At 41.3% G+C, this 22,731-nt stretch overlaps 1 protein-coding gene and 1 long non-coding RNA gene across 2 annotated transcripts in view; both read left to right on the forward strand.

The window, feature by feature from the left end:
• The window catches only part of LOC145453465 (alpha-1,3-mannosyl-glycoprotein 4-beta-N-acetylglucosaminyltransferase A-like), a 31,883-nt gene that overhangs the window by 5,474 nt on the left and 3,678 nt on the right, over positions 1 to 22,731 (forward strand). The window contains exon 2 of the mRNA XM_080331450.1: positions 13,914 to 14,126. Within this exon, the coding sequence (XP_080187576.1) occupies positions 13,914 to 14,126 (213 nt within the window). The remainder of the gene's footprint in view (positions 1 to 13,913; positions 14,127 to 22,731) is intronic.
• Positions 6 to 8,872, forward strand: LOC145453477 (uncharacterized). The gene is made up of 2 exons (XR_013919792.1): positions 6 to 1,121; positions 8,550 to 8,872. It is a non-coding gene; the product is annotated as an uncharacterized LOC145453477 (long non-coding RNA).

A 22,731-nucleotide genomic window follows, 5' to 3' on the forward strand; every position in this document is an offset into this window, starting at 1 on the left:
TAAGATAATCCTCATCCATCATAATTTCTATATGCATCCAGATCCTATATCGCGGCATTTGCCTGCTAATTATTACTAGGTTTTGGGCTGTACTTACGTGTTTCCCGACCCTAGACTTCCACTATAGAGATTGTACAATCTCTATACTTCCACCATGAGAGAGCCTAAGCAAAAGCATTGAAATTATACGAGCGAGCATGGTCAAGTGTACGTACACTGTGCAGTGTACAAGTGTACACTGTACAGTACATACATAGCATTGAAATTACCTAATTGATGTATACGACAAAAGACTGGCCAAATAGGAACATAGCTCAATGGAAACAGACACTGCAAATATTCTTGAGGTTTCCAACCATCGCATATCGATATACGTCGGCCATACCTGGTGGTAATTGTCCGTAGGCTCATACAACATGTTTTTTGGAAAGTATTTGCACAATTATGGCATAATTTTACAGCTTGAAAAAAACACAATTTTTTAAAAAGGCCTTAGTTTAAAACATAAACACACTGTTTAAAACATGTTTTGAACAAAATGTTTTAAAAAACCGTTTGTCTTAAATGCAATCCCAGGAGTATGAGTTCATTGTTTGGGTTTCGTCCTTAGTAGTGATGGGCAGAACGAATCGTCCTTTACTATAACGGAATCAATTTTCGAATCGCATCCATAAGACGTATGGGTAAAGCAGTTTTCATGGACAGTAACAACTGTTTACCGGCTTGAGCGAAGATATCCCGCTCTCAGAGATCCTTTTCAGCTTGAAGCGATATTGCATAAAAGTACTTCGCTTGTGTTTATACTTAACGCGATCATTCAAGAATCAAGCTCGTTTATGCTAATGTTGTTGCCAAGATGAATGAATGAATGACATGAATGCTGAAAGTAAAGGTGAAAGTGAAAGTGTCGATGCAGAATGTTCCCGCCGATTTCTACTATCTGGTAGACCGTGTCCTCGGACATTTAGTACAAAGACAGTTGTAATTGGGATTGATAAAGTATAGCGGTGTATTTTCAATGAAAAGGATTTACAATCGGCAAATAAACCTCCTTCAGCTCCACGTACTCTATGTCCACAAATACATTAAACTGTAGGAAACAATGTTGAGTTGAGAAACTGGTGAGTGTATTTGTCACGGTGGATATTATTTTCTTTATGGCTCACTCGCCACTTGGACTGCTTTGGAGCGCACGTGCACTCATTTCGTGAGCGACATGGTGAAAGTAGCCAGCTTTGTTTTGTTGTTGTTGGTCTGTTCATTATTGTTTATTTACTGGAGTATTTGGTCTTACCAGGATATTACCAGCAATTTTTCAACGGTATTTTAATAAGATATTCGTCCATTTGGAGTTCTTGTTTCGTACCAGTTGGGGAGGAGATCCAGAGTCAGCCTACTCCAATCAAATTCTTCATAAGTCTCTACTTGGAGACGACAAAGGTTGAAAAATTGTGTGTATTCCATTAACTTCGTTATGGATCCTCCATCTACAGTCAAAGACTTCGATGCGCAAGTCAATCATATTACTTTTGGTCCAAGAAGAACCCCTAATGCCTATAAGGCGATTACTGTCAGAGGCTTCGATATGCAAGTAACTGACAATATTTTGGCCGGTCTAGCAAGGGACTTCCACGCTGCCGATGCCTACTTTACTAAATGTTTGAGTGGAGCTACTCCCCGAACTGTTCTGGCTGCAAAAGACAGTCTTGACGAGACATTCCATCGAGTCAATACCCAGTTAAACAATCTTACTACCGGTATCAAGGAAAAGATAAACGGAGGCAGTGTCGATGCCGAATCAATATTGGAAAGTATTTCGTCATTTCATGACCTGTGTCTATATACAAAGAATATTGCTGATGGCACATTCCGTAAACTTATTACTGCTGAAAGTGTAAGTACGTCACTTGACGACTTACAGACATTGTGGACGCATGAGGAAGACAATTTGAAAAGGTTGGAATGGAAACTTTTCAGTGCTCAGTCAAAACTTGAACAGTATAAAGCAATTGTTTCGTCACAATTTGGATCATTAGCTTCTGTGACCAGTAACAAAGGTTGCTGCAGCTTGGATAGTAATGACACCCACAACAAGGCCCCGTGGATATACTCAGATATCGCAGATATCGCAGTTATCGCAGATATCGCAGATATCACTACTGTGGATATACTCAGATATCGCAGATATCGCAGATATCATTGTGGATATACTCAGATATCGCAGATATCACCAAAAACCGCAGACATCGAGGTCATATAAAGGTCACGCTTCGTTTAGAGCGCAGATATCACGTCTTAAGCATGTCTAGGTCGATTGAGTGCGCGATATCAGGTCCGGACCATGCCTCGGGGAATTTTGTGCGCAGATATCAGCTCTGGAGCATGTGCGGATACAAATAGTGCGCAGATATCAGGTCTGGACCATACCTGGGCTCTTTTGGTGCGCAGATATCAGCTCCGGAGCATGTCCGAATACAAATAGTGCGCAGATATCAGGTCTGGACCATACTTGGATTCTTTTGGTGCGCAGATATCAGCTCCGGATCATGTCCGAATACAAATAGTGCGCAGATATCAGGTCTGGACCATACCTGGATTCTTTTGGTGCGCAGATATCAGCTGCGGAGCATGTCCGAATACAAATAGTGCGCAGATATCAGGTCTGGACCATACCTGGGCTCTTTTGGTGCGCAGATATCAGCTCCGGATCATGTCCGAATACAAATAGTGCGCAGATATCAGGTCTGGACCATACCTGGGTTCTTTTGGTGCGCAGATATCAGCTGCGGAGCATGTCCGAATACAAATAGTGCGCAGATATCAGGTCTGGACCATACCTGGGCTCTTTTGGTGCGCAGATATCAGCTCCGGAGCATGTCCGAATACAAATAGTGCGCAGATATCAGGTCTGGGCCATACCTGGGCTCTTTTGGTGCGCAGATATCAGCTCCGGAGCATGTCCGAATACAAATAGTGCGCAGATATCAGGTCTGGACCATACCTGAGCTCTTTTGGTGCGCAAATATCAGCTCCGGAGCATGTCCGAATACAAATAGGGTGCAGATATCAGGTCTGGACCATGCCTGAGTTCTTTTGGTGTGCAGATATCAGCTCCAGAGCATGTCCGGATACAAATGGTGCGCAGATATCAGCACCTATATGAGCATTGAACATATAATGCCCTAACCAGTGCGCAGATATCAGGTTTGGCGTCTTTTTCATGCGCAGATGTTAGCTTCGGAGCATGTCCGTATACAAACAGAGCGTTGCGACGGTCAACTTAATCGAATACGCAGGTAGGGCTAGTCGACAAACATGGTAAATACTGTTTAAACAGCTAAATGAGAAACTCCGACCATCTGCGCTTTGTTCGGCTCATGCATTAGCACGAAATCCGAGCCGTGTCGGATTCTTCGGGAATTGTGTATATTGGTAGTTAATCCGAGAATTATCAACGAAAAACTCAAATAACTCCGCTTCTACTAGTTGGAATTGATTCAAATTTGTTTTGCATCGTCTTTGAAGAAAATTCAACAATTTCGGGGGGTTGACAGGAAAATTTGAAATTTTTAAAACATTTTTTCTAATAAATTAAAAATTTAAATTGGCTCTGCGGTGGCTTATATACTTGTTAGAATTGAACCAAATTTGGCGTGCAACGGTTTTTAGGGTAACCTGACAATTTAATCAGTGAATGGCTGGATTCCGGAAAAAAAGTTATTTTTGAACGACACTGTACTCATGACACACAAAACCTGAAAGTACCTCAGATTTAAACCGCGGTATAAATACAGTAGCCTAGCCTACAACATTTTAATCCAAATTCTGCATGCTCATAGTAACGTAGAATGGTATGCACGTATAGGCACGTAGGATTTATGACCGCTATATAATTCTTAGTTAGGTTATGTTTTCTTGTACCACTCTTCTCCGCCCTTCGGGTGTGAATACACACTCTTTTCGCAAGGAGTGTGAGGCTATTTGAACATTTATCATGGCAGTTATTCTTATAAACGTGATAGAAACATGTGCCAATGCTACTCTCTACTTTACAAAATACAAAGTGTAAAAAAGTATTATTATTTCCTTAAAATTTTTTCAAGTAGAATTGGATGTAGTACAAAGATATAAAACCACTAGAGCAGGGGTGTGAAACATACGACCGGACGATTTTATCCGACCCGCGAAAAAATTTCGATTTGATGGAAAAATGCTTGTATTATCCTGCATATTTCTAACAAATGTTGAGATTTTTAGTCCGTGAAACTTCTATTAAACAATCCCTCAATGCAGCAAAAGTAAAATATGTGCATAGGCCACATTTTACCTATTATTTTGTGGTTTCACTCTAGCAGTATTACCAAAAGTTCGGTGACATTGACACGCAATTCCGGGAAGCCAAAATGGAGAACACTGAGTTCAGAGTTTTATGGAAAAATTGACCTAGAATTGACCTAGAAGAAGCGAAAACGCCAATGTGAAATCGTTGTATGCATGAATATATGGAGAATATAGTAGTTACAAAAATGTAATTCAAATATCTGCGTTCGCACTACTGTATCACTTCTGACTGAAAAGGTTCCCGACCACCAGAGGAAAACGAATCGCGATTTAAATGAACCGAATTCCAACGGCCACGTCTACAGTTAAATCTCTTGTATTCCTCCCAACACATACGCAGAGTTAACGCCAGATTACGACTGAAACAAGGCGATCATAGAAATATGCTGATATCGTCGTAAGAGCCCCTGTTTTAGCGGTTTGTAACTATATTCAACCAGTCAATATTTGTATTTTTGCAAATTCCATTGTTTGCGAATAAACGTGTCGCTTGAATAGAACCCCTAATCCCCTATGTTCTGAAGGTTTGAATGCGGCCCGCGAACACAACTTGAGTTTGACACCCCTGCACTAGAGTAGCCTAAGAGATGCAAGCAGGCAAAATCTGCCAGAGGACTCCAAAATAACTGTAAGTGGTTTGTTACTGGTCAGCTCTGACCAGTGACCAGGCCTGACCATTTCCATCCAGACATGATGTGGAGTTGATATCGACCAAAGAAGTACGCTCAGGCATGGTCCAAACCTGACATCTGCGCAATATTTGTATCCAGACATGCTCCGGGTCTGATATCTGCGTATCGCTTGGCGTCAGACATGCTGCGGACCTGATATCAATGCACAATTAAATAGTATATTCATATTGAAATGAACCCGAATATTTTCGGCTGACACTCGTCAGGGGTAATCGTCAGCAACTAGTAGAGAATTGGAAAGAACATTGTATATCAACAATCGTATCACAAAATATGACGTCACCAGCATGAAATTTCGAATGAGAGAGCGTTCAATGTACTATTTTTATTATCAATGCAGGAAACAGCGCCAGGTATGATCTAGACCTGATATCTGTGCACTATTTGTATTCGGACATGCTCCAGAGCTGATATCTGCGCACAAAATTCCCCCAGGCATGGTCCGGACCTGATATCTGCGCACCAAAAGAATCCAGGTATGGTCCAGACCTGATATCTGCGCACTATTTGTATTCGGACATGCTCCGGAGCTGATATCTGCGCACCAAAAGAGCCCAGGTATGGTCCAGACCTGATATATGCGCACTATTTGTATCCGGACATGCTCCAGAGCTGATATCTGCGCACAAAATTCCCTAAGGCATGGTCCGGACCTGATATCTGCGCACCAAAAGAATCCAGGTATGTTCCAGACCTAATATCTGCGCACTATTTGTATTCGGACATGCTCCGGAGCTGATATCTGCGCACCAAAGAATCCAGGTATGGTCCAGACCTGATATCTGCGCACTATTTGTACTCGGACATGCTCCGGAGCTGATATCTGCGCACCAAAAGAATCCAGGTATGGTCCAGACCTGATATCTGCGCACTATTTGTATTCGGACATGCTCCGGAGCTGATATCTGCGCACAAAATTCCCCCAGGCATGGTCCGGACCTGATATCTGCGCACCGAACCGACCTAGACATGCTTAAGACGTGATATCTGCGCTCTAAACGAAGCGTGACCTTTATATGACCTCGATGTCTGCGGATTTTGGTGATATCTGCGATATCTGAGTATATCCACAATGATATCTGCGATATCTGCGATATCTGAGTATATCCACAGTAGTGATATCTGCGATATCTGCGATACCTGCGATATCTGCGATATCTGAGTATATCCACGGGGCCCACAACAAAGGACTGCCGGTTGGCAATGCTATTAATGCTAAACCAGTCACAAAAGACTTTCTCAATACTCTGGCCATTCCCACGCAATGTCAAACTTTCGCAACTTGCCCTACTCCCTGTGTTGAAGAATGTTCGTTATCAGACAAGACATCCAATTTCCAATTCTCAGCCCCCCGTAATGGGTCGGCTGTGAAACCAGTTATTTCATCCTATTACCGATTCTCAGTCCCCTGTAATGGGCCGGCTGTGCAACAAGATTTGCCATTCAGTTGCCGTTACTCAGAAGCCTATAATGGGCCGGCTGTGCCTCAAAAAATTTCCTCTGATATTCACTACTCGGCAACCCGTAATGGGCCGGCTGATGCGACCAAATTTAATCGAGGCTTTCACACTTGTGAAATGTCTATTGATAGTTCTACGAACTCTGCAACTGTTACCACTAACAATAGTGAGTTGCTACAGTCTGCTCGATATCCTGTTATTCCACCTTCATCTCCTGTAAGTCACCAGGATGAAGCCTGTGTTAATCCAAATTCCAACGATTTCGTTGAATTTGTCAAGACGAAGACAACATTGACTAGGTCACCATTTGGTCCGGTTAACTGCGAATTTGATTGTTCATTTGAACCTGAAGATGTTGATCTAAACGTGCCGCACAAGATGTACTCGAAGAATCCGCGCAAAACTGCAATGGAGGTGAATTCTACATCGATGGATTCGAGCTCGATGCATCGATATGTCGCTAAAAAGGAGCTACGTTCATCATGTATCCTGTGTCAAGATCTTCATCCTCTTTTCAACTTTGAAGACTTCCAACTTCATGGACTCGTAGAAGGGGGTCTGTTGCGCCGTAATTGTTTATTCTGTGATCATGATCACAATTATTACCCATCCACATGTCATTGCAAAATTCATGGATGTGGCTGTGCTCAAAGCACTTTATTACATGACGCATATAATTGTTCATTACATCCTAAATTGATTGTTGTTGCCAGTAACAACACAGTTACGGCTCTATCTCCTGCAATTGCCGAGATAAGTTGTCCGGTACATCTGTCCGCACCTTTGGTGATAATCACCTGCCTGGTAGCTACTACCAGTTTAATCGCACGTGCATTCCTTATTTCTGAGGCTACTAACTGCCTGTGTACTTTCTTATTTCTAAACCAATTGGTTATCAGTGGTGAACCGCTGACTTGTTTAATAAATACCGCTGCCATCCTTCCCCACCAGCCTAAATTTGTGCCCATATCCGTTAAAGGAATCGGGTAAAGCACAGGCATCTACTTGAATGATGTATTCAGCTACTTTGTCACTTTCCTGATATTGTAAATCTACCCCCAAGCGCAGACATTGTTGCACATTGTCCACCCAATTATTGATGTAAATGATTTTTACTGTATTATTGGTAACAAGTTCTTATGCGATACCTGCATTACGAAGTCAGCAGTTACTTCATGATAACTTGGCCACTCTTTTATGGGTTGTGACAAAACCCTTCGAACAAATTAGGTGTATTCCACTGAGGTTAATTCCCTTGATTGCAATAACAAGACTTCTGTTATTGTTGAAAATGTCATGAGACACTTCTTTTTCTGCATTTAATGCCAATTTTACTAATCCTAATTGTCAATTCACTTCTAGCTCATCGCTCATTGGGGCATTATGTCGATTTTGAATACTTGAATGTCTATGGGCAGCAGATCTGACTTCAGATGACTTCTCACATCTTTGGAGACACTTGTACTCCTGATATTGCACAATTTTGTGTTCGCAAAATAATTGCCTGCGACGTACTTATGTCGATAAGGCAACCCTTTATTGTATCCTAATCATGCTTCCTAACTGTAATGACTTGGTCATGAGAGTGAGTTTTTGTACTGTAAGTAGAACCTACGAACATAATATTCGTAAGTTCATATTCGTACAACCACCCTGTGTATTTTTACGTTTTGTTAACATTCATTACCACCGCTCATCAGTTATTGTGACTCTATGTAATTGCTTTGGCAGTTCACAGTTCGTCACAGGGCCGGCTATGTCACGGTGGATATTATTTTCTTTATGGCTCACTCGCCACTTGGACTGCTTTGGAGCGCACGTGCACTCATTTCGTGAGCGACATGGTGAAAGTAGCCAGCTTTGTTTTGTTGTTGTTGGTCTGTTCATTATTGTTTATTTACTGGAGTATTTGGTATTACCAGGATATTACCAGCAATTTTTCAACGGTATTTTAATAAGATATTCGTCCATTTGGAGTTCTTGTTTCGTACCAGTTGGGGAGGAGATCCAGAGTCAGCCTACTCCAATCAAATTCTTCATAAGTCTCTACTTGGAGACGACAGTATTTACCATCTTTAATAACTTTATGATTTATTTACCTAGTACTCCACGCTTCTAGCTGTACTGTACAAATCTCGCAAAAGTTCGCTTCACTGACTGATGTTCCGCTAGAAATTTCGGCTCGTAAAAGAATATTGGAAAGCGGTGATGCAATTTGAGCATGAATTTCAATATCTGATAAGAGCCAGCTATCCTTCGATTTTGCCCCCTTCCAGTAGTTCTATAGTAAGAGGTGGTCAGTAACGATGTACTTATACTTTTTAGGAGTAATCAATCACGCTTTGCCTACGTCCTCTGTTTCCTTCCACTTCTACAGTTTTTGGCCAGAACTAGTTAGGCCTACTCCTTACTCTTTGGATTTTGTTTAGTAAAACGCAGTTTTGGATAGGTTTGTATCAAGTTTGAGACTGTGTTTATCATGGCAACCGGTTTGAGTGTTCGGGAACTTGGTACATTCTGAAAATTGCAACTACTTGCCGCCTTATTAGTCATAGTCATATTGCGTTGCAAAGGAGCATCTTGCGATCTCGAAAGTGGTCACGTCTGATTATCTACTAAAGGTGTTCCCCATTTCAACCCAAGCTAGTCTACTTTTCTCACTTGATTAATTCCTAGATATTCGTTTTCTGCTTTCACCTAAAAGTAATTTTGACGTGCCTTGGAAATATTATCGCTATGTATGTCACATATAGCGCACATCATGGCAGGGCAGAACCGTTATAAGAGACTGGGTGATGCATGAAGTTCAAATGTGTACCCTTTTTCCAACCACAAAGGAAATAATGTTAGTTCCACACATCATAAACATAATTGGGTATTGGGCTTGTGATCCGACCAATTAAATGTTGTTGGGAAAAACATCGAAACTCGTTGATAATATAACTGTTAGAGAAAAGGTAGCGTAAATTTTAAATCTTCTTTCGCTACTGGACTCGAATCATTACAAATAATACTCTAGTCGCGTTCGAGTATACTCAAATCAATGTACCCAGCCCAAAAGATGCTAATCCAGGCACATTACCGATCCATTTGAATCTAGATTCTAGATTCTACATTAAATCTACCATTGTACGAATGAGTACTGAGTGATTGAGCAATTGAGTAACACTTCATCAATAATTACTGATACCACCGACAAGATAGCGTAATTGTGAAGTGTCTGGCTTCTTTATAGGTAGGTCGTGGGTTCAATCCTCGGTCGGGTTAGGCCGTAGACCAGATTAGTAACACACTGGTACCATGATTTCCCCATTCACTCATACATTAATGGGACAGCGTGGACGGGTGTTGCAAGACTTAGAAAGCCAAGGCTATATCTGCACCTTCCTTGTCCAGCGACATGTGCAATAATGCACTCATGGTATGCATATGCAATGCATAGATCGTGCGTATGTGCATATGCCGCAGAAAACAGCAAGGACAAAAATATACTACGCCCTCCTCTAATCATGAGAATCGACGCGAGGCTATAATAACGTGAACTTTGTAAGAGACTTCGATTTCGACACCCGTAAGTAGGCCTACAGTAGTACACTGAGAGACGCCATCTCTCGTCTTGATAAGCCGAGAAATATACTCCGACCGTCTGTGAATTCCAATTTCACGCCGATAAGCGCTGCAATCCGCATTCCAACGTTTGTGGTAACTAGAGAACGATTTTCTGGACAGTATTGTTAGTCAGAGGGCGGGAGTAGAAGTGTGTTATTGTATATGCCTGGGAATATTTAATTCATTCTTGCGCACGATTGATACTTTAGTAAGGCGTGGCGAAAGTTAATCGGCAAATACAGCAATGTATCTAAAAATCCCGCGGTGTGAACAACTCAATTCGAAGTCAGAACACATGGTATTGACGTACTGACTAACTACTAGGGCAAGTTTTTGCAACTTTTGCAATTTTTATACAGCTTCCGGGAGCTTCTTAAGTACACAAAATTTATGTAGTATGATGGTTTAAGCCAGGGGTTCTCAACCTGGGGGCGCGCCCCCCTTGGGGGGCGCGGAAGGCTCTCAGGGGGGGCGCGAGAAATTGACGAAGTCACTATTGGGGGGGGGGCGCGAGAAATTGACAAAGTCAGTATAAATTGTACGTGTCCGAACATGTGTTTCACATCCATTATGAGAAGACGATTAATGAAGATGAAATTTATTACATATTCAAGAAAGCTTGCAAAATACAAACTCTAGCAACCGCGCTCAACGGAGTATAGTCTGATTTCAACTTGATTTGAGCAAATTTTTGAAATTCTTTGGAGATATAGAGAGCAATTCCCACGTGTAAGTCATTCATTGCTTGATAGCTTTGACAGTAGCCTAATACTTGGCGCGCTGGGCAGCTCTTGTTAGTAGCTTGCGAACTGCACTGCCTAAGACAGAATTAGATGCAACATAGGTTGCCCGGTTTCGCCCTCAATTAGGCTATAAATCAACACAATTTAATTAATTTCCAAAACTGATCAAATTTAGCCTGGCAGGACAGAACGACGCCTTGCGCTCTGTACTCACGGCCAGCATCAGGATTAGTCTCAGGGTGACCTACCTTGAAATTAATTATTGGATGTCTTGTTCAATGTTTTTTGTTATTTTCAAACAAGTTTGGAGAAATTTGTCATGTAAAAGACTCAACAACTGGAATGCCGATTCAAAATTGGCGTAAGATATACCTTATGTATACTATTAGATCAGGGGTGGGCAGCCTGTGGCCGTAGAAGGGAATTTGAGCGGCGTTCGACGCCTAATTCAACTAGTAGGCTATATGTTGGCGGCCGTAGACATGCAAATTGCAATTACGAATTCACTCCCGCATTTTCGAGAGATTTTAATTAATCTTGAAATTTTCTTCGCCCTCCGCGCAATTCAACAAGACTTCATTTTTTGATTTTAATGCAGTAGCGCCCGTCTTAATCTGAGCCGGAATGGGAATTGGCAAGAAATAACAATTCGTTCGCAGCCCTGAAAAATTTTCGCGCTCCGCGCGACAATATGCACCTCCCGGCAACTATTCATAACATTGCCACTCGCGATTTAATTGCGTACAATAGGCCATTGTGAAAAGTAGAATAGTCCGGAGTTCACCGGGAATGGATATGGACAGTTTACCATAGGAATTTTGTGTCCAGATCGTTCATTGCGGCTATGCCCTGGAATGCGGCCTTACGCTGCCCCGTACATAAGTAATCGAAATGCGGCCATGATTATCAAAAACGTTGCCCACCTCTGTATTAGATGATGTGCTCTTTTTGACATGACGATAAATGCAAGGGGGGTCAGGGGGGCGCGATTTTTTTGACCATCTCTAAGGGGGGCGCGAGTCAAAAAAGGTTGAGAACCACTGGTTTAAGCTGATTGAAGGTATTTCATGTTGCAATTTTTGCAAATTTTTCTTATTTTTCATGCTAGGTTTTACCGCAACTTTTATCAAGTATAGCAAAACATATAAAGGAGTGATTTTAAAAACATGGTATAAAATAATTTATAGTATAGTTCTCTCTTCGAGTTGCTAAACAAAGAGCTATGTGGTTAATTAGCTGCATCTCGTTGTCATCAATTACGCGGTAGCTGGTAAGCTTGAAATTCAACAATCCCTGCCAAGCGCGACAATTATACTACGCAGTTATACCTATATGTAAATATATCGCGTGATTGATTCGCTATCGTTTAAATTTGAGGTCCTTCCCCATATGATGGATGCCCACTGCCGAGGCGAGATGGAGCCTTTCGAGCATCCCATACCGTAACAATTCTAAAATATTATAAATGCAACTTTTTACTGCAACTTTTGGTAAAATTAAGAGCAACCTTCTCACGATTTTAGTGCAACAAAAACTTGCCCTATACTAATTGCTGATTAGTAGGGCTGGGCATAATGATTCTAGTACTCGAATCTGAATCGAGTATTAATTTTAATGATTCGAGTCGAGTAGTAAAACACGATTTTTCGAGTACTGAAATTATATGCTCCTCGCAACTGATAGTTAATTTACTAACGAGAGGAAGCCATGAAACCTTGATTGGCCGTGACGCAGCATACCAGACATAGTACAAAAGCTACGAACGTTAGGCCTACTGGAAATAACACATTTCCGAAGTCATGATCATCCCACAATATTGTCAAAAAGTGCAATGAAATGGGTATGGTCGAAAAAATACCAAAGCATCTTTAATGTGACGGATAACAGCCATTATGTTCTTTGTGGTGGCATAAAAGGTACATATTTGAACTTCGACATAATACATTATGTTGTGACGTCATAATGAGTGATACTCGATTACTCGACTCGACTCGAGGCATATTAGGTGATTCAGAATCGAATCACTCAGGTACTCGATTTTGCCCAGCCCTACTGATTAGCTGCTCGCATTCTCAAATAAAACTTGCAGTCATATGTTTCGTATTGCATGCTTAATTCTCAACGTAGCGCATATCACCTTGTCGGTGTGACGCGTCATGGCCAGGATTTAATTCAGATTGATTGATTGATATCGATGCCGATTGATACTAATTAATGACTCAAACCGTGCAATAATTAAATTGAAACACACAAATAAGTAAATGCTGCTCAGTAGCTAACAAGCGCGGTTCAATATTTGATCGAATTCCCGCGAACGGTTTTCGCTCACGTTCTGAATTCGTGTATCAACGTCTATTGGTGTGAATCCACATTAGGGCTGCTCAAAAATAACCTTTTTTCCGGATTCCGGCGATTCACTGGATAAATTCCCTGAAAAAACGCTGCACCCAGATTTGGCTCAATTCAAACCAACAGAAGCAGCCGCAAGGCCAATTGAAAATTTTGAATTTATGACATATATCAAATTCTACTTTAAACCCCATGACATTGTTGAGTCGTTTACAAAATGATTCAAAGCAATTCCAACCCGTAGAAGCGAAATTTGAGTTCTTCGTTATTAAGAATTCGTGGATTTCCCACCGTCAATGCTATTTTTGCATATCCACAAGTTTCAACTGCAATAACTTCCCTTCTACTGGTCGAAAGTGAGCAGAAATTGTTATGCGTCGTTCTTTTATTCGACTTAACAATTTCACAGAGTTGCCAGTAAAATTTGAAGTTATTTTTTTATAATAACTTCAAAACTTTTAATTGGGTGTGCAGTGTGCAGCCGCTTCTACTAGTTGGAATTGAGCCGAATTTGTTGTGCAGAGTTTTTCAGGCAACCCAAAAATATAATCATCGAATCCCTGGAATCCGGAAAAAAAGTGATTTTTGAACAACTCTAATGCACAGCGCACACGATTTTCGCTAAGAGTGAATACTGAAATTTGCGCCTTCCAAGTCGCTACCGACAGTGTGCGCTATCCTGTTTCATCGCGCTTTAAATTACATGGATTTACGTACAGGTAATCACGCCGCCGAAAGATCTTTACCCGAACTGGGATACAGACATGAAAATAACGCTCAACGACGCTCGACATCAGGTTAAGTGGCGGTCCAAACAGAATATCGACGCCTCGTATATGATGGAGTACGCGCGTGGGTTGAACACGAAGTATTACCTCGGTATCGAGGACGATGTCATTCCCGTCGCCGATTACCTCGACCGAATTTGGCAGGTGAGCTTTTAAGCGCTTTCTCGGTTTCCGCGGTTGAGTTTCCGAACCTGCCAGAGCCCAGCATAGTGGCTTCAGAGCAGTGGTTTTAAACCTATTTGTTAGGACAAACCGCTAAATATCTTTTGGGTGGTTATGTGGAGCCCAGAACCGTGAAACTCGAGGAGCCGGATGACACAAAATATCATCACTTTCGTCTTGCCCTCGTCACAGCCTGGTTGCCAGTCATGGGTGCAATTATTAGTATTCGTATGCGTATCCTGCGCGTGGTTATCGTGAGCGGATACAAGACAAAATAAGGACATGTCTTGCAAATAAGACGTTGTAGTTTCAACATCGACATTTCACAGATCTCCTAAATCTATAGTCAGCGTAGGCTACTCCCAAGGAAGTCATGTACCCTAGATGAAGAACCCATGCTTTAGTGTTTATTCCAGCTCAGTAATTCTAGAGGCCAGGCCTTTTCGAACTTAACCCAGATTGCGCACCTGTTTGGTATTGAGCGTATATCGCCCGTTTCACTAAACCAGTTCCGAACGTTCGCGGTCATGCGTAACGGATATGAATAATACATGTAATTGGTTTTCTTTGTTTTCCCACGCGGTCGTGAACACTATACGGTGGCTGGATTTTGCTTGAATAGGCCTATACTTTCCAGATGTGGCGATTTTGTTCAAAATTTGGTGTGAATATATTAAATGATATATGGATTTGCATACAATAGCATATAAGCCCCGCGTAATTATTCCACATTGCTGTCAAATGTTGTAAAAGTGACAATTTCCGGCAATCCGTACCAGAGCCGTGCGAATATAAACGGCTGAAACATAGTTTCGGAGTGCAGATAAGCGTTATATGTCCGAAGCTATGGGCCAGACTTTCTTTGCGCCAGTGATTTGGGATGCGTTGTACAGCCCTGCGCGTCGGTATAACCCTCATCAAATATATATGAGTAACGACGCAACAGCAGCAGTGATATCTGCTGGACGCGACACCACTAGTAAATACGATCATATCTTCATCTTTTCACCTATCAACGGAAGTCTAATTTGATAAACCTACCAAAACCTTGGAACCGCGGTTACTAGTGATAACAATCCATCGTTATGGCGGGGTGAAGTTGTTTTACAGTGCAGGCACTTTGTTGATTTTAGGACATCTGCTAGGAACTTTTCAAACGCGTACTGCTTTTTAAGCGGTTACGACTGAATTTCAGCATTTGGGTAATTCGGCAATTGGTGGCCCCTAATCCTAACTATTGCCTACCCCTACCATAACCCGAACCCCGCCTTCACGTAAACCTTATTCCATTAACAAAGTGCCGAATTTAACATACCGACTTCAGCAATTGCCACATAAAAAAATGCACGCCCATATTCAGTGAAATATTCATTTTCGAATTTATTTATGCAATATTGATGCATCGCATTCATGTATTATCGTAATTACATTTCTTGTACCAAATTCACAAGCAACCCTTCAAGCGGCTGAAATGATATCCGTACTCTTGAGAAGGTCAATAGTGCCTTGTCATGTCTTTTTATTGCGACTGCAGCAAAATCTGGCCGTAGTCGATTGCGATTACGATTACATGAAAAGAAATGATTTTTTTACATTTTTGATTTTAGGTTTGATTTTTTACATCCACGAACCTGGGCCATGAGCCATGAGCCATGAGCCACATATCCGAATACGATATATGATATATATATAATGAGACAGAATGATGAGAGAACAATATTTTGATGTCGTCTGCTTGCCACGTATGTGTATTGTGTAATGTATATATCCAATTCTCAAGTTGATCAATGATCACTGACGATTTCTCACTCCCGCAAGTTTCAATCAAGCGACAGACCATGTTCACATGGTTTGTAAGCGGATGGCTAACGGCAGATTCAAGTTCAGAGTAATGAATTGCAAAATAGCGATTGGGGTCCGTTGGAGACAGACCATAGACGAATAAGATAGAATGAAATTCTGCCGTAACAAACAATGTTTTTCCAGTTCTGACAAGTATTTATTCATTACAGACAGCATATCGTTTGATTTGAATCGGTTATGATTCATCTCAGAAACCGCAGAGTTTTAATGTTTTGATATGAAAATCGTCACGTTCTATTTGACGATATAAAAAGTTGAAATCTTTGATCGGTTAATGGGTATATGTCAGGTATATAGACATAAGCATAACCAAACATCAATAATTCTGATGATATTTGATCAGAGTGGGGATTATCCTCATCCTTCCGTGAGCTAATGGTCGTCGTCATCTGTTGATGACCATATCTACCAAACATACGGTCATGACGCAATCTCTTTCTCAACCGTGCCACTACATCGAATATATCGACCGACTACGTGTGAATAATTAATTCGTTCTTTACGTCGCTACGTCGAGCAAAGCTATAGTAATAATCGGCACTGCAGCTTACAAAAGCGGCGTTTCTACTGCCAATAATACTCGATACAACGCACTATTCGTTGTTCGCAAATGCTCAGTTTATGTCATAGTCGTCGCAAAAGTATAAGTCAACAGATTTGGGCAATCCATCACGCACTCAACTACCTCGCAAAGCTTGCAGCGATGGCAAAACCTAGCATAACTATGCTGCTCATGCCAGACACCCATACCTTCAAGTAGTCTACCTTTGAGGGGACAAAGGGTTCCATAGTCATTAGTCAGCCATGAAACTTCTCTTACTGTACAGAAACACACATCATGTGCAGGATTTTCATTATATTTGTAATATTTTTGAAGCAATTGAACAGGGTACCCTGCCAGTCGCCTATGGAAAAGCTGGAAACCATTGTTTCACATTTGACCTTGCATCAACTTTCAATAAAATCGACAAAATAAACATATCGGTTTACATGTAACCTCAACTTCAAACAACCAATTTCGGCCGTGTTTTTATAGCGTATTAGCTTTGTGTTGCGTATCTGCTCGGCTCGCTATCAGAACCGTGAGTTACGGGTTCGAGAAACGTCTTGATTTCCCCTGGCCTGTGATAATAAGTTATGATTTGTTTTGGACTCTTGGTTTACCTAGCGGATGCCATTTCAAAGCGCGCCAAATTATTTGGTGTCCTATGAAATATCATCTCGCCTGTCAGGGGCTGCCAAACTCTGGCATAGGCCCACACTGTGCGCGTGGAACGGTGGCAAAATATAGCCCACTGCTGAATTCTGACTGCGGTTAACGGATATTATTTTCCCTATAGGTAAAGATTGTAAGCTCAAAGGAAAAGATGTACATATTTTCGGCATACGTCATACGCATACGTCATACGCATACGCGTCAAATATAGGCCCTTGTAATGCGATCACGCTGTCTCAACCTCATGTTTTGATTTCAACCAGATCAGTCCGATGCTGGCATTTCGCACACGTTTGCTAACGAATAGGAAAAATATCATCACCAATGCCGAGTTGATTCGGGGCCTACACTTCACTGAAATGTAGGGTTGGAATTAGCAATATGACGTCACGTGACGTCATGAGGTTCACGTTCGCGTTCACACAAAACCTTTCAAAAAGGTTCGCGTTCACACTAACCTGAACCTTTCAGAGAATTACGTCATCCCTACAAATTACCATGTTCAAATCGGTCACCTTTTGGTGTACCCGAGTGAAAACGAGTTTAAATGGACATTGGATATATATGTTTCGACGCGACAATCTCAATGAGTGCCGATTGTCCAGGCGTCGGATCCTGTCCGCTTAACTAAATCTGCTTTTAGACTAGGCAAACCTTGCGTAGGCTATCAGTCTTGTATTCAATTCAATCACAATCAGGCAACCCAAATCGAATAATGAATAATGTGAGCTTACGAGTTGCTTTGAGAATACTAAGATGCTAACGCAAACAAAATTCGCAAGACTACTTTCTCGTCCGTTGCTAGGTGGGATGGAGAGCGAAACAAGAACAACGAGGAAAAATATAGACAAACGATAAGACAATTAAACAGTAATCAAAAAATCGAATCGACTAAAAGCGGGCAATTAGAATGATTAGAAAAACGGAATCCAAATAATGGACAGTTAAATTGCGAACTGTTTCCTTTAAAAACGAGGGATGGCGTGAACGAAAGGTTCCGGTTCGTATGATCGCGAATCTTTTTGAAAGGTTCTGTGTAAATGCGAACGTGAACCTCATGATGTCACGTTACGTCATATTGCTAATTCCAACTCTACATTTCAGTGAAGTGATGTATTAACGTACAGGGTCATACACGATACCTTGCGACGACTCGGGCCACATAATGCAACAATGTTGAAGTACATACTGACTTTCTAAACGTCGCCAAATGTATCAACTGGAGCGATCAAATGCTATAATAATCCCATAAAATCGATATCTTCCGTCGCTTTGCCAACAATTTCGTCAACAATTTTTGAGATTGTCAAGATGTGTGCTCGTTTAGTGTTGATTTTTTATGCTGCCAGCGCCCGCAGTTGTTGTTTATGAATTTCAATCAAAGATGTTGTAATGACGTGAAAAATGTAATATATAATAAAGGTTCATTTTCACAGTACTGTACAGAACCTACTAAGGCTCATTTGTGAACGTGAACCTCTAAATTTCCGAGGTTCACACACACAACGTGAACGTGAACCTCACGTTCACACTATATCCCTACTAAAAACGTCATCAAATTAAGGATGGCAAATAACATGCGCAATCGCATACAATATATCCCAGGGATGTTCTGGCCTATGGGCTATGTTTCTGTTCTGCGCCTTCTTGGGGATGTATTTTACACGGAAACATAATCTATTATTACATCACCCCATTGATACAAGAAAACTACATGGGAATTTCTGTGTTTGGCTGCTTTTCCGTCCTATTGCAATGAAGGAGAAGGCAAACTTATGAACCACAAAGTGTCGTTTGACTGATATCCGACCTACGCTACGATTGAAATCGGCAAATTACACCGAATCTGGTGTCTATCGTTCGCGATGTTTTAATCAGGGCAATGTTAATCATATTTTACTGCGAGCGTGTACGCCACATACATGCCAATGTGAAAACATATACTCATTTCCCCACGTAATACTAACACCAGCGGATGTATTATCGCGACAGCATGTTTGCACCGTTTGTGATAACAAGGAAGATACACGTTTTCAAGCTATAATCGCATCTATATGTATAGGCGATAGTTAGATGGTGCGAACTGCGGACCGCTGAAAGGTTCTGGTTCGCGTGAACAATTCATGATTGAATCAGTCAATATGATCGGGAATTGCATATATATTGCTATCACTTTTTATCCTCTCTCTACTCACGTAATCTGATTTGCCGGTAAAGCTGAATGACGTGTCTTTAAAAAGGTAGGACCCCTCAATAATAATTAAACACCTTCGGGTGTATACCCGTTGGCAGGAACGTAACAGCACTTCGTCACCCCCGAGAAAAAAAAGAGTCTTGGACTCCCATAGGGTGATAAACCGACCCCAAATCACGTTGTTCGCTTTCGCCACGAAATTATAATTGTGCTGTTTAGTGAACCAGCGCGAGGCGCGAAAATTTGCGATAATTCATGATTAAATCGGTCAATAAGATCGGGAGTTGCATATATATTGCTATAAATTTCTTGTCCTCTCCTCCCGTAGAGCTGAGTGATGTATCTTGGAAACTGTAGGGCGCGTAAATAATGATTAAACATCTTCGGGCGGCGGACACTTTGGTATGACTTCGTTCCATGATGTTATTTCGTGACCCCTGTCTGCTATATCAAAAAATATGGAATCGCCAAAACGTACTAAACTAAAAGATCACGCGATTTAAAATTGGGATCTCTTCACTGGCATTTAATTTTTCCCTGCAGATGGCATTTGTCTTGTGAGGTGTAGATGGCCAAGACAGGAACATTCGGCGCCAGTCATTTTGGCGCCTATGGACAATTAAACCTATATATATTTTGTATATATAACGAAGTTTTCGGTCAGCATAAGGGCAGTCCTTTTCGGCCCAGGTTTTCTCGCTGCCGATCGTTCTGGCACACTTCTTGGAGTCGCATGTTACATTGCCTAAAAATTTATATGTCTTGGTGCGTCATGGCGTGGTAATGGCCAACGCCGCTACGCCCATTTCTATAAATCTTGCGTATTTTTTCTTGGGGGAAGAGTACCCAAAAATTAAGATATCTGGCAACTTGAAACGGATTTGGTTCTTATGATACAATAAGGTTATTATATCAAGATCGATCTCGTAGGCCTGATAGATTAGACATCGCTGCATTTCGTTGGTGTAACTAATTGATTGGTTGACTAAGCACACTTCGCAAACTTGTAGTGTGTTTCGTTCTTGCTATTGTGAGATTGCGCGCAAGGCTCACAACAAAGTCTATGAAGATGCACGAATGGAAAGCTGAATAATCCGAGCAAACTTTCGAACAAATATATTTCGAAATCGTCAATGTGCATGCTCGTTTATTGCTGAATTTCTTTTCATGCTGTCAGCGCCCCGCGGAGAATGGTCCTAAGTTGAAATACAAATAATTTTAACTAAAGACGTTATAATGACGTGGAAAATTGTAATACATGAAGAAGGTTCACAGCAGTGATGAGCATCGGAGCGGAGTCGGAGTGGATTCAGAGCGGAGTTTTGCCGATTTTGTGTCAGTCGGAGTTAACTACAGATATTTTTTTAGATAACTTCGGAGTATTGTAACTTTTGTCTCCGATATCTTTGGATAGGTCTGACCAGAATACACTATTGATTATGATTACGAACCAAAACTGAGACAGCTGACACCTTGTAAAGTTGTAATATGACGGGTAACACGTAAAATGATTGCCAAGTGCATGAAAATCAGCCATCTGCATTGCAATTGGGGACTGGAGAGTATACAATACTATAAGGCCAACCATATTATCACATTTATTTAGTAAAACACATTACCAAGCACACCATGCTTGCCACTCTAATGATATGGTTAAAATGGTATGATTGGCCACGAGCTATCTTAACTTATAGATCAGTGGTCGGGAACCTATGGCTCGCGAGCCATATATGACTCTTTTGGGTATAAGATATGGCTCTTTGCCAAATATTAATTTTTGTATTGAATTGATCAATATTGCAACGAGTTGTTGGTAAATTTTAATCACGGCCAAAATAGTTATTCTCGTGGCAGTACAAACATGTCTTTGAGAGGTAAAGACAATGACGTCTTCAGGTTTAGGGGGTCGGACCCCCTCTTTTCAAAATCATCAAATTTAAGTTACTGTCACGCCAGCGGCCAATATCACTCGCGAATTCTATGTACCCGACTCGAAATCTTGAATCGCGCAATACGTTGATTAATCAAAGAGCATATAAGACACGGCGCCGCCCATTTCAAAACGCAGTTTTCAAATACGCATTGTCTTGCAGACCTACGTCGCGAAATGAACTGTTGTAAATGTGACAATTACAAAAAACGTCATAGCTATCCACGTTCTTGATCGGCAAGTATAGCTCTGTGTAGTGCCAGCGATAAAATGTAGGCGTGTAGCGCAACGTTATGTTGCCGCCGAATACTTTGAAAAGTCGATTCAGTATTTAGATTTTCGTAATCAGTGTGACAGTCACATTCGATTAATATCATTTCTAAAAAATTTTCAGCTACATATGAATTGCGTTATCAAGGGTGAGGCTTGGCCCGTCTGTTCTATACCTCTCGTTTCGACCTTTATTTCCGAACAACAAATACCAGATTTTACTGAGAAAATATGGCGCACACGAGGAATTCCATGCAGTGAGCTCGAATTAATGCTACCATGATGTCATGAATTTTCAATTGTGATGTAACAGTTGATTGGCACGTATGGCTCTTTGGTAGTTGAGATGGAAAAAATAGGGCCTATATGGCTCTTCGGACAAAAAGGTTCCCGACCACTGCTATATACTACCAGGTAGCCCGCGAGAACCAGATGAGTGGCACCCAAGCCTGCTCTAAAATAGATCGAATAGCAGCATTTGCCAATATTCGTCAGATTATCACCAGTGAGCTTTTAAATATGTAAATTGAGTGATTTAGCTATTCTTGTTTAAATCAAACTATAACATATGTGACTTAGAAATGACAATACATATATATATATAAACACTTAAAATGATGATATAAAATATCCTCCAATAAAATTAGTAATATACCAACATGTAATAGAATAACAAGAGATCGAAGACGTAGAATACGGCGTAGGCTACTGCCCAGTGCCCATACATGCGATATGACGGCATGCCATCCACGGTCTTCTTGAAATGGTGGGGGCTCAGTTATGGTGGCCCGACGTCCCGGACAATGCCAAAGTAGTAAACAACATTATTATCCGGTAGCAGATAGCGGTGACGTAGCCTACTAGCAGATGCAGTATGCCCATTACGTATTGCATCTTTTGACACAGCTTGTCTCTCTTACACTCAACGCAGTTTATAGTACCATGTTTCTAATTTTCTGTAATCGATGCTGCTGTCAGGTATAATGAAATCTGTCATGTCTGGATGCTGAATAGTCCGACATTGAAATTGTACCACTGCAAAATCACCTCCACCTCAAAGCCCACAAGGCTACAACTATTGGTGCCTTCATGACACGGAAAAGTACAGGGGTGA

This window comes from Botryllus schlosseri, chromosome 13 (genome assembly GCF_051294905.1).
Source record: "Botryllus schlosseri isolate E-star chromosome 13, Bs_hap1, whole genome shotgun sequence".
Classification (NCBI taxonomy): domain Eukaryota; kingdom Metazoa; phylum Chordata; class Ascidiacea; order Stolidobranchia; family Styelidae; genus Botryllus; species Botryllus schlosseri.